A 12,866-nucleotide genomic window follows, 5' to 3' on the forward strand; every position below is an offset into this window, starting at 1 on the left:
GAAGGTAAAACAATTTCCATGACAGATGAGTCTGCAGGCTAAACCTTGGAAAGATTCAGTGGTAGTTAAGAAATATAATAATAATAATAATAACAACAACAACAACAACAACAACAACAACAATAATAATAATAATAATAATTTGATTATAAATAACAATACTAATTTTTGTTTTAATTGTTCTTATTCTTATTACTATTATAATTACCGGTATTCGTTTTCATTAACACCCGCTAAACGGATGTGACGTTTTTACGTCGACCAAGTGACGTCACTTCTTTTCGACACAAACAATCATGGCTGACCTCGTACCAGTCGTATATTGTGCTGTTGGTAATATACCTGTTAAATGTCGTTCCGCGGACCTCAGAAACTACTTCAGCCAGTTCATAGAGAGCGGCGGCTTCCAGTGCTTCCACTACCGACACCGACCCGAGGTTCAGCGGGAGTCTGAGGAGCCCGACGGCCCGAAAGAAAGCGCCAAGAGCGCGGCGACCGACCCCGGCGGCGGCGGCGGTACCAGTGGCGCCGCGTCTTCCGCGGCCACCGAAAAGTGTTCGGTAAAGCAAGGGGAGAAGGCGCTGTCGTGCTGCTGCGTGGTCGCCGTCGTCTCCAGCGAAGCCGACAGGTTCGTCCGCATGTACGGTGGGAACCCGTGGATCGACTCCAGAGGGAACTGGCTCTCAAGACGCTGCGTGATCAAGAGAATCAAGGTCTCCGACGACACAGGTCGGTGGAACAACCGGGAACCAGAGTGGCTGGACGATAGTCGCGATATTTATGGGTGAACCCCTCGAGTTGAGGATATTTTGGGGGTGACTATAACGGTGCTTTTTGTGTGTATAACATGTAGAGTCTTGATTAGAACATCTACAACAGTCTGGAGTTAAGAAAATTGCATTGCTTCGTTATAATGCATGCCTTAGAGACCGCATGCAACTATATCAGGATAACCGTAATCCCAGACGTCTAGTCTAATATCACAATATTGATATTTTAACGGTATTTTTCCCAGCCCTACTCCACGGTGTTTTTAAAGTGTCAACTTGTGTCGCTTTGATTCTCTGTTGGATTTCTAACTAATTTCTCTGCACGTAACCCGTGTTTCAGATGAGGAGCCGTTCCCGTACAAGACCAAGTCGGAGCGGCGGCACCGCACCTCGCTGAGCGAGCGCTTCACGCGAGCCGACCTGAGGGCCTTGCCGGAGCTGAACCCGCCGTCCCTCATGCAAAACGGAAACGTGGGCACGCCCGTCAAAGTGTTCCTGCAGCTCATACAGTCGTGCCGCCTGCCGCCGCGTCTCATCCGCAAGCTGGGCCTCACGTTCCCCAAGACCGGCTCCAACCGCCGCTACGGCAACGTGCCGTTCCAGTACTACGACACCCGCACGGTACCGGCCTCCGAGGAAAATGTCTTCACGGGGGCAGGGCACGAGATATCGGGCCCCGGCGGCGTGGCCGCGCCCGCCTCGAGGCTCAGGCCGCGAAATGACCGGATGGAGGCGGAGGAGGAGGACGAGGAGGCCGACGACGATGTGCAGTCAAACGCAGATGATGTGGGTTCAGATGAGATCATTGTTAATCTGTGGATCTAACTACACTCAGTGAGCTACTGAGGCAAAGATTACCATTACCAAATTAAGATACTATTATGTGCTTGTGATGTGTTTTTACGACGTGTGCTATATGTGTGTATACTGTTCACTCAGCAGTAGCGAATACTGCACACGATAGGAGGGATAAGTGGAACAAGCTGGGAGGGAGGCGATGAGGAAAATCTCACGTGTGACGTTTGGTCTGTCTTGTCGGTCGTAAGGATGATGACCGCTGTGAGGAGTGGGAACGACACGAAGCCCTGCACGAGGACGTCACAAGCCAGGAGCGCTGCAAGGAGAGGCTGTATGAAGAAGAGATAGAGCTGAAATGGGAGAAAGGAGGCTCCGGCCTGGTCTTCTACACGGATGCCCAATACTGGCAGGAGGAGGAAGGAGGTAACCTTCAGGGAGGACTTTTCACAGCCAATAATGTGGGTGTCCAGTAGGTCCTTGTGTTCCACCGGTCTATTAAAAACTATAACCACTTTGGCACTATAACCACTGTACCAGTATGGATTACGTAAGAGCTTCCCAACGGCAAACCCTCAAGGCCCTGTGCCGGCATTTATCCACAGCTGTAGATCAGTCATTATGGTGGTTGTGTCACGACTATGCAATAAATCAACACATTTCTGGGTACTTCTTTGCAGTTTAAAAGGGGCAAGATCAACAGTGAACCTCCCCTCATTAGCTGTGATAACTAGCTGCCATTAGCTGCTGTCGTCTACCATATACACTGTTGTCCAAGAAGTTATACTACATCAACACGATGTTACAGAAATACTTATTCTGCCCCCCCCCCCCCCCCCCATTCCTCCTGGTTATGGTTGTTTATTCCAGTCAGACTATGAGAGATTTTGGAACAAGGTGCTGAGCTTCACATTTGAGGGACTTTTATTTGATTCCACTCTAATCATCTCTTAAAAACTGGGAGCTATTTCTTCAAATGAATGTAACAAAGTTGTGGAACCGGTTGGTTGTACACTACAAAATAAGTACGTTTAGGCTAAATATTGATTATGCTTCTGTCTCTGTACTCCTTTCCCGTAGACTTTGATGAGCAGACGGCAGATGATTGGGATGTCGACATGAGTGTCTACTATGACAAAGGTAACTCCACTTTACTTGTATATATCTTTGGATATGGTTTTTAAATTAATTATGGGAACTAAATGGTTTACACAATGTGACATTTAAAGCTTAGAGCGCTAGATTTCCTTTCACCCAGATCTCCCTCTCCCCAGATGGAGGTGACATGGACTCCCGCGACTATGTCCGTATGCGGTATGAGAAGAGGCTGAGGGACGGCCTCGAAGATCGGTCTGGTCGTAGTCAGCTCATTGGCGGCTTTGAGAAGTTTACTAAGGTGAGGAGATTTCCATTCCCATCACTCTGACCTGTGCTTTTTGTATCATTCGTTCCTCACAGCCGTGTCCAAACTTATTTTCTCAACGCACTTTCCTGCTTCAGGGCGTTGGGCGTCGTGTGATGGAGAAGCAGGGCTGGAGAGATGGCGACGGCCTTGGGAACAGTCAGGCTGGGATTCCAGAGGCGCTCGAAAATGAAGGACAGCACCCTAATTGCAAGAGAGGCTTTGGGTCAGTAGAACAGACGAAAACTAGAAAGCACTCTGAGCGTAGAACTTCACAAAGCTACGGGAATTCCCTAATATGTTTAAATGTTTTAGTTCTAGATGGATGTCACACAATGTTTTATGTCTTGCTAGAATGAGTGCTTTGACTACATGCAAAACTGGAGAGCATTTCCTTGGTTGCAAGCAAATATAGTTGTAGTAAAGTCATGGCTTTTGATACAGAGTGCTCCATATTACTGTTGAATTCAAGGAATAAAGACCAGAATGTCCTTCAAACACACAACAACAAACCAAGGGAAACAGTCTATCCATGCCATGTCAAAACGTTAGTCAGAGTGTGGTGTATTTCCAAATGGTTCCATGATGCCGTTGTTTGTTTCTGTTTTTGTGCAGGTACCATGGAGAGAAGTTGAATTTTCATCCCGTGAAAAAGCCCAGAACAGTTTATCATATAAGTACGGTGTATGATGAACCTAAGGACATTGACAAAGGCGATCCCTTATTGAGACGACACCCCAGCACCAGTATGAAGTACCGAGGATGGCAGCCAGGGGGCAGCATTGGACCGCGGAGATGACGTTACGATCTAGATTTTATATTTTCTTTCTTGTATTATAAAAAAAATCAAAGGAAACTTACTTTTGAGTTGTGTTGCCATTTTACTCGGAATGTAGACATTCTGGGTTTTTTTTTTTTATTCTGCTTTGTAATGTGTTTTGTAACTTTATTGACATATGAAATGTTTTCAATGATAAAGTTCTCCAAGTATAAAAAATGAATGAAGTTTAGTAACAACAGTAATAATGGGTGGATAATACAAAAGAACAACTCAAGGACTTTCAGAGCTGGAAGAAGTGCTCAGACCTTTAACTCAGGTAAAAGGGTTCCTGACATAATTACTCTTGTAAAAGTGGAAGTACCACATTGCCATTTGTACTTTACTAAAACGAATAAGTACATAGTTTATACATATACTTTTAAGCGTATTTATAGTACTTAAAGTAAAGGTACTTTCATATCCTGCCCCCTGGTATAATAGAGCCTATAGGGCATAATGCACCACTATACCTTTACTCTGTAAATGAGTGCCATGCAGATTCTGATCACTAATGACAAAAGATCGTGGTATAGGCGGTGTTATAGTAATTTATAAGAATATGGACCTAATGAATCATTGATGAGTCCTCAATCAGCGGTTTGATAGATCCGGATCCGTTTTTTCGTCCTTTATTTTGGATCGCCTTGGTTTTAAATAGAGCTAGAATAAAAATGTATAGATGTCGATTTTCTTTATTTTTTATTTTTATTTTTTTCTGAACTAAAGTTACGCCACCGTCACAAATGCAGGCTGGTACCAAGTGAAGATTCGCGCTGGCGTCGGAAGTCGGAACTCTCCAAAACGGAATATTCTGAAGAGGCGCGCAGACGCCGCTTACTGGAGCGCGACGAGAGAGCGCCGCTGGCGGGCGGGGCTTTTATTTTGAAAGCTGACGCGGTAACCCGGATGCAGTTCAAAACTGAACGACGCGGGTCGGCGAGGCGAGCGAGCGTGTTTGGCAGGCGTCAAGTAAGTCAGCGTCAAGCCAGTTTATTGCATGGTTACTCACTAAATGAAAGCATGAGCTGAGATGGAATATTAAATAGAAACTGTTTTTATAACTAGTCGGCCTGGTTTAAGAGCTCGCGTTAAGAAGAATTGTCCATTGCGTCGTAGCTGAAGAGGTCTGAGACCAGGGGCGTGAGACCAGGCGGAGAGGTGGTAGCCGGTGGCAACGGTCATTAAAGACAGAATTACTCTTGTAAAAAAAAAAAAAAGTCATTATTCAGAAATAACTAATTAGGGAGCCCTGCGTCATACAGTGAGATATGGAGTTATGTAAACCTTTATAACTGGAGTTAACTTTAACTTGCTCTGAGCTACCCAACGTTGTTAGTACCGTAAGCTGCCCATTCAAACCCTATATTAGCTTACATTGCTCTGCCTTTTGTTGTACTCTACAATGCGTTGCGTTTTGGGTTAGCCCCGTCATACTTTCACACTTTCCACTGACAATAGCAGATGTGTTTTTGTTAGTCACACCCATGTTGCCTTACAGAGACAGGGTCATCTGGCCAGCCTGTAGCCCTGTTGTCTCTCTCGTCAGATGCTGATATTCATCCGCAGAGCTGCCTGGCACCATAACCATGTCCAGCCAAGCAGCAGCATCTCCGTCATTTCGCTTTGGCCAGGTGGTCATCGGTCCCCCAGGGTCCGGTAAAACCACCTACTGCCGAGGAATGCAGGAGTTTCTGGGTCAGCTGGGACGCAAGGTGGTGGTGGTAAACATGGACCCCGCCAATGAGGGACTTCCATACTCTTGTGCTGTGGACATTTCAGAACTGGTCACTTTGGACGATGTCATGGAGGGCCTGAAGTTGGGGCCCAACGGAGGGCTCCTGTACTGTATGGAGTATCTGGAAGCAAATCTGGACTGGCTTGAAAAAAAACTCCAACAGTACAGTGACTTTTACTTTCTGTTTGACTGTCCCGGGCAGGTGGAGCTTTACACTCATCAAAGTTCTGTGAAAAATATATTTTCCCAGCTGGCAAAGTGGAATTTCAGGGTGAGGTATTTGGGATTTTTACAATTAAAATGATGTCCTTGGAGAACTACAATACCCAGTCCCAGCATGAACCACAGTCATTTTTCTGTAGATCTCCTGACACATGGGATGTGTGCTCCCCTGTTCAATACTAGCAACATAATGCGTCATGTTTCCATATTGTTTTTTCTACTGTCACCCAACTCATTAACCTTCATTATCTCCCTACATTTAGCTTGCTGCGGTGCACCTCGTAGATTCTCATTACTGTGCTGACCCTGCCAAGTTCATCTCTGTGCTGTGCACCTCTCTGTCCACCATGCTGCATGTGGAGCTTCCCCACGTCAATGTCCTTTCCAAGATGGACCTGATTGAGCAGTATGGTAAACTAGGTGAGACATGTGGTTGACACGGTAGAACCGGCATATAGTTGTACGTTAACGAGTTGTTTGGAAATTGAAATGTCTAATCAAAGTGTTGGAAGTTAGTTTCATCTGACATTGTTTTTCCTCTGTACGTGTTTCACAGCTTTCAACTTGGATTTCTACACTGAGGTCATGGACTTAACCTATCTTCTGGATCACCTTGCTTCTGACCCTTTTTTTAAGAAATTCCATCATCTAAATGAGAAATTGGCAGAGGTCATACAAGATTACAGCCTTGTCACCTTTGTTCCTCTCAACGTGCAGGTGTGACTTCATATTTACTGTCTAATTTAATTTCTGGTTCATAACAAATGTCTCAACATTTATGCAACGTTTATCTCAATATTGTGCGCTGTTTCCAATTAGATTAAATATAGTCCCATTGCAATGTAATCTTTTAACCACTGTATGGACCAAATCTGCAGAAAATTAGGATTACTTTGATAGAGATAAATGCTTTATTCATCGCTGGAGAAAAATTGCAGAAGGTAGCTCCTCAATACACTCACTGAGCAGTTTATAAGGAACGCTATCGTGGCAGTTCCACCTGCCACCTGCCATCCAAGTGGTGTTTTCAGGGCCCTCAGAAACAGAAACAGAAACAGGTAGATTTGTTGCAAACACACCAGTTTATTCGAGAATGGCTAGATGTAACAAGCCGGGAGTAGATGGACACATCATGACAAAGGCTCTCCCTGTGTGTGTGGGGGGATGGGTGAGTTACCTGTTGCTCATTGATTGCTCTGACGAGCAACAGGTGTAGAGCCACCCTGATCCCGGGCCCAATTACCTTGACCCAAGACAGGTGTGGCTGCTTAAACCACACCACATATACTGGGTAGGGCCTCCCTTTGCGCTCAAAACCGCCTCAGTTCGTCTTGGCATGGATTCCACAAGATATTGGAAGCATTCCTTTGAAATTCTGGTCCACGTTGACATGATTACATCACACAATTCCTGCAGATTTGTGAGCTGCACATTTATGTTGCGACTCCCATTCTATCACATCCCAAAGGTGTTCTTTTGGATTCAGATCCGGAGACTGGGAAGGCCACTGAACTCATTGTCATGTTCATGAAACCAGTTTGAGATGACTTTTGCTTTGTGACATGGTGCATAATGCTGAAAGTAGCCATGAGAAGATGGGTAAACTGTGGCAATGAAGGGATGCACGTGGTCAGCAGCAATGCTCAAATAGACTGTGGCATTCAAGCGATAATTGATTGGTATAAATGAGGCCAAAGTGTGCCAGGAAAAAAAAAAAAATCCCCACACCATTACACCGCCGCCACCACCAGCCTGGACTGTGACACAAGGCAGGTTGGATCCATGGATTCATGCTGTTGGCACCAAATTCCTACCATCTGGGTGCCGAGAAATAGAAATTTCAGCAGATCTGGAGATTCACCAGACCAGGCTACATTTCTTCAGTCTTCAACTGTCCAGTTTTGTGAGCCTGTGCCCACTGCAGCCTCAACTTTCTGTTCTTGGCTGACAGAAGTGGAACCCAACGTGGTCTTCTGTTGTTGTAGCCCATCCGCCTCAAGGTGCCACGTGTTGTGCATTCTGAGATGTAGGTGTTCGGTCAGCTCCAACCAGTGTGGTCATTCTCTGTTAAACTCTCAACAAGGTGTTTCAGTTTTCAGAACTGCCGCTCACTGGATGTTTTTCGGAACATTCTAGTAAACTCTAGAGACTTGTGCGTGAAAATCCCAGGAAATCAGCAATTACAGAAATACTCAAACCAGCCTGTCTGGCACCACAGTTGAAAACACTGAGATCACATTTTTCCCCATTCTGATGGTTGATGTGAGCATTAACTGAAGCTCCTGGCCCGTATCTGCATGATTTTATGCATTTCCCTGCTGCCACATGATTGGCAGATTAGATAATTGCATGAACCAGTAGGTGTACAGGTGTTCCTAATAAAGTGCTCAGTGAGTGTATACTTGTAGTCCGTTGTAATTTGCAGAAAAATTCTGTTTAAACGGTACAAGTTAACAGCGAGCAACTTCTGTGCAGCAATAACAAGCAAAAAAGCACCACGCCCACCTTCCCCCCCCTCATAAATTGATAGGTAAAAAAAATTGTCATGCATTTTAAATGATATACTTAATAACTTGTATTCATGCTATAATCGAATCATAACAATTTAATTTATTAAAATTTCTTTATGATGACAAATGGCCAGCAGCATGGCTATATTTTACTGTTCTTGTAGTTTGACTAGAAGCGATGGTGAGTCTTGGTGACTATGTTGAACCTTGACACTACCCTGAAAGAAATGAAGCGGGTTTTAGTGAAGGAGGTTAGTTACATTCTGGACTTTAGGGCTGGGAATTGTTTACACGTGTACCACGGGCTGATGACATAGTATTCTGAAATGCTAAACAGGTTTTGGAATCCTCCCGATGTCGATTAGGCTAGAGTTTTTAGCTGTGAGATCTGAGATGAAGGCGAAGCTGCGGTGTAAAAAGTAGCTCCTACTTGTAAGGGAAAAATGCTACTGTAATCATGGGAAGAAATGTGCTAAGATTATTTGTTAAATGCTGCTGTTTGTGATTACGTTGAGAAACTTGGTCTTGAAAAATGTTGTATAAATATTAATCTTAGTAGATTGTTTTTTAATAAGGTGTTTCATTAAAATGCTTCTTATAATTTAGAAGTAAGACATGAACAGTTGACGTCACCTTTTTTACGGGATAATCCCCTGACATCATCACGGTATTTGTTCCTTCATCTCCAGGACAAAGACAGCATGACTCAGGTCTTGCGGACAGTGGACAAAGCCAATGGATACTGCTATGGAGACCTGGAGGAAAGGAATTTGCAGGCCATGATGTCAGCAGCTGTGGGGGCAGACTTCCAATTTGATTCGTATCCTTTTCTAATCAGTCTGACCATTGGGACTCCTTTTTTAGGGATTGATCATTAAATGTACAATAGCAGGCCATAGACTTCTATAACCTGTATAAATTTAAAACTATTAACTTTTTTTTTTTACTGATGTCAACAACATGCCATTTGTAAATTAATCTGGTTTTAATGGTCAATTTTCTTTAACCTTGCGCCCCTCAGAACTCTTGGCGCGCAAGAGAGGTATGTTACAACAAGTGAAAAGACAATAGAGGAGGAAATGATGGACCTGTCAGTTTCACAGCACAAATAAACGAGCAGGAGAGAAGGCCTTTCAACACCGGTACTCTGGACAGATTTTGCCTAGACCCGTCTCGTTTGGCCTGAAGACCTTTTCGCTGGAGTATTGGAGAGCTGGAAATCAAATGGCTGAAGGTCCATTCATGCTAAACCATATATTTTCCAAATCGCACCAAGGGAGGCTAAATGGAGACAAAGGCTGTTTTTTATCTGTATAAATTTGTTTCACAATAAACTCCATTGACAGTGTGCAACGGCTCCTACAGTCATAAAACAATGCAACATCTTCATGCAATAGATTAATGAGACAAATGCTCATTTAATCTCAAAGCATTTTATTAAAATTCAGCTTTTTCATTTTGTTCAAATCTACATGACCTCGTCTAATCAGTCACTACACTTGGATTGGATATAAATTCGATTGCTTCATTGACCAAGATTACCTGTCTTACAATTGATTTGAAAAAATTAAATTGTCCCCAAAAATAATATATCTGCAAAGTTATTTTTTAATACTATACAACCACTTTATAAATGGTAATACCAATTTTTTTAAATAGGTGTTACTTAGATGCTTGTGTGTTTGTAATTTATATAAATTGGTTCAAATTTCAGTCTTTACATTGATTTGATGCCTATGATATTGGCTGTACCCAATTCAGGATCATTTGTCAGAGCTAGTTGCTAAGGTAACAGTCGATATAAATATATGTGACAGTTGAGACATATTATATATATATATAAATAAACCAGGGTCACCTCAATGAAGCCAATCTACCACTTGCTCATTGTACAGCAACCATTTAATAGAACGCTGATCTGAATTATAAAAACAAAACGTGACTACAAAGTTATATTTTTTGCAAGGCCGTGTTTGCAAAAGCCGCCGCCGAACGGACAAGCGCTGTAGCCCGAGACGTCGGCCTGCATCCGAAATCTCCGAGGTCTCCCGTTTGTTCGCTTGCGTCGACAGGGCAATCTAAATATAAACGCATTATAACGCACGTCGGCTTGCCGGAGGACCCCGTGAATGCTGCGGCGGCGGCGGCGGCGGCGACGGCGACGCTGCCTGCGCGTCCAGCAGGTGGCACATGTGCTTCCGAAACCCGGCTCCGGATCCGTGGAATTTTTTTTTTTTTTTTTCCTGTCCGGCTTTTCTCGGCGACCGGAGCAGGGGAAGAGAGAGAAAAAAAAAAAAATGAAGTCAGGCGGGGAGAGGAAGCCACATTAAATCTGTGTTTCTGCACAACTGGGCCTGTGTCTGCTCTTTGGGATGGAAGACCCTCTGTCACCCCCAGCAACTCAAACTGCACTTCGCGGCACCGGTCGCCGCGCGATGCCCTTTTCACCTCCACCGTCGACGTGGATAAACGCTGTTTTAAAAACCCACGTTTGACTCGAAGCGCAGTCGTGGAACACTCGTGGAATTTTATTTTTTTTCCCCCCTCTCTCCATTCCCCTCGCATGTACGCAGTGGGAGGTTTGATGCGCACGAGAAAAAAAAAAAAAAAAAAATCCCCCCACTCTATTCTCTATTCCCACTGAAGGTGCGTGCGCCCACCCCCCTCCACCCGCCCGCCCCCACTCCCCCTCCCCCCGCGCAGGAAGGTGCAGCCCGGCCGGGAATCCGCGAGCGTGTGGACGACCTGGCTCCTCTGTTGCAATCTCTGTGCATTAGGGGGTGTGTCAGGCAGAATGTTAAATTGTGTTCCGGTGTTTGTACATGTGATCAAGTATGCCTTCTCGCTGGTACTTCCTGTCTTTTTCCATTCCAGCCCCCTAGAGGTGGGCGTGCGTGTGCGTGTGTGCGTGTGTGTGTGCATGGGTGCGTGCGTGCGTGCGAGCGAGGGAGGGAGGGAGGGAGGGAGGGAGGGGGTTGAAAGACAGTTTCTCGCTGCATTTGCATCTGAAACCCGAATCCACTTTAATCTCAATTAATGTCACAAGTAAAAACCCAAACTCCCACACGTTCTGATATAATATTATGTTCCTTTTTTTTTTTTTTTATTAATGTTTTTTTTGTTTGTTTTTGTTTTGCCTCCACCCCACCCCCTCCTCCCTATCACGACATTCGCGGTTGTTGCAACGACAACCTCTCGTTTTTTGTGTGTGTGTGTGTGTGTTTTTTTTGTTGTTGTTGAGCATTTGAACAAAACCACAACAAATCAACCGCATGATACAACTTGTCCGAATCTCCGAGAACCCTGAGCGGGTTTTTTTTCGCTTTCGGTCAAACTGGCTCCTTTTTCCTCCCCTCTCCACCCCCCCCCCCCCCGCACAGCCCGCTTCAGTGTGAGCGGCTGGGGTGGGGGTGGGGTAGAGGGGGCGGGGAGCTGCGTCTCTGCTGCGCCCATCCCCCACGTCCACACACACACACACACACACACAGGGAGCAGCGTTTCTAGCCGCCTGCCTGCCGCTCGGAGTGAGAGACAGACAGGGAGAGAGGGAGAGAGAGGGAGGGAGAGGGTGGAGGAGGAATCAGCCACAATGTACATTGGTCTCATTTGCTGCAAGGCTTCCTTCTGCTCCGAAAAACCTCCCCGGTTCAGTTTGCTCCATCTCGGATCCGCTCGGAAATAAGTAAAAAAATAAAATAATAATAATAATAATAATAAAAATAGACGCGCACAGTTGTGGCGCACAGTTCCCGGCGCAAATGACGTCGTGGATATAAGCGGTGTAGCTGGTTGTGTTCCCCGCCGTGTTGGAATAATATATCGTGTGTTTTTTTTTTACGGTTAAACGTGTAAAATTAGTGAATATAAAATAAATAAGAAAAAAAAAAGTTAAATGAACAGTTTCCAGGGGCCCCCACGGCACAGCGCGGGGGCCCCTCCCTGCAGTATGCAGCACACGGGAGGCAACGCTCGCGTCGGTGACATTCTACGTCCAACGCAGTCACCAAACACAGGCGCGGTGAATAAATGTGTATTTCACGGAACAATAAGGTGTTATAGAAGTCGGTGCGTGGCCGGTGAATTCCCGCGGTCGTCATCTCGTGTGGCCGGGAATCGCGGCGGCGGATCGCGCAACGTGGACGACCCCGCGGTAAACACAACATTTTAACTAGTTGTGTGAAGCGTCGTGCGGATAAATAATGAAAAAAAAAGAAGATATATCCCACAATAAAGACCGAAGTGCCGTCACACGCCGGGAGGGGCGCTCCGCCCCGCGCGGCGCTCGGCGCTCCGCTCCGCGTTTTGCCTCCGCCCGCGCGCCTCAGTAAAATGGCTGTATCTCGCGGAGCCTCGTGCTGCTTGGGCTCGCGCCCTGCCTCTGCCCGGGCTCAGTAACTCCCACAACATTTACGCGTCGGATGGAGTCTGCTTAACCGGCGAACCCACCGCGGAACACCACTCGGAATGGCGGCCGGACCCGGTCCGGTTTGAGGGGGACGGGAATGAATCGGCACGGACGGTTCTAAACTATTATTCGCGTTCAATGCTAGCTAGCGATTGTGACTGACTCGCCGAGAGAGGGAGTAGAGGGGGGTGGGGGGGGGGAGAGATC

At 45.7% G+C, this 12,866-nt stretch overlaps 2 protein-coding genes across 2 annotated transcripts; both read left to right on the forward strand.

Moving 5' to 3' along the window:
• Window positions 1–296: 296 nt before the first annotated feature.
• gpatch3 (G patch domain containing 3) lies at window positions 297–3,837 on the forward strand (the record flags this gene model as incomplete). The annotated part of the gene is made up of 7 exons (XM_080005045.1): window positions 297–729; window positions 1,111–1,556; window positions 1,817–1,991; window positions 2,646–2,705; window positions 2,840–2,961; window positions 3,066–3,193; window positions 3,583–3,837. The coding sequence occupies 7 exons, from the start codon at window positions 297–299 to the stop codon at window positions 3,764–3,766; spliced, it is 1,548 nt and encodes a 515-aa protein (XP_079861171.1). The 3' UTR covers window positions 3,767–3,837.
• Window positions 3,838–4,714: 877 nt separating this feature from the next.
• gpn2 (GPN-loop GTPase 2) lies at window positions 4,715–9,549 on the forward strand. The gene is made up of 6 exons (XM_080005051.1): window positions 4,715–4,756; window positions 5,334–5,793; window positions 6,008–6,164; window positions 6,301–6,461; window positions 8,944–9,074; window positions 9,276–9,549. Exons 2-6 carry the CDS (start codon window positions 5,374–5,376, stop codon window positions 9,364–9,366), a joined length of 960 nt encoding a protein of 319 aa, XP_079861177.1. The 5' UTR covers window positions 4,715–4,756; window positions 5,334–5,373; the 3' UTR covers window positions 9,367–9,549.
• Window positions 9,550–12,866: the final 3,317 nt, after the last annotated feature.

Source organism: Zeus faber (genome assembly GCF_960531495.2).
Source record: "Zeus faber genome assembly, chromosome: 8".
Lineage (NCBI taxonomy): Eukaryota > Metazoa > Chordata > Actinopteri > Zeiformes > Zeidae > Zeus > Zeus faber.

Excerpts from the sequence above, each read along its gene's own strand:
- gpn2 (XM_080005051.1), top strand. The coding sequence starts at position 5,374 with ATGTCCAGCCAAGCAGCAGCATCTCCGTCATTTCGCTTTGGCCAGGTG. Across the intron at positions 5,794-6,007 it reads TGGCAAAGTGGAATTTCAGG|CTTGCTGCGGTGCACCTCGT; the intron begins GTGAGGTATTTG and ends CCCTACATTTAG. Across the intron at positions 9,075-9,275 it reads GCAGACTTCCAATTTGATTC|AACTCTTGGCGCGCAAGAGA; the intron begins GTATCCTTTTCT and ends TGCGCCCCTCAG.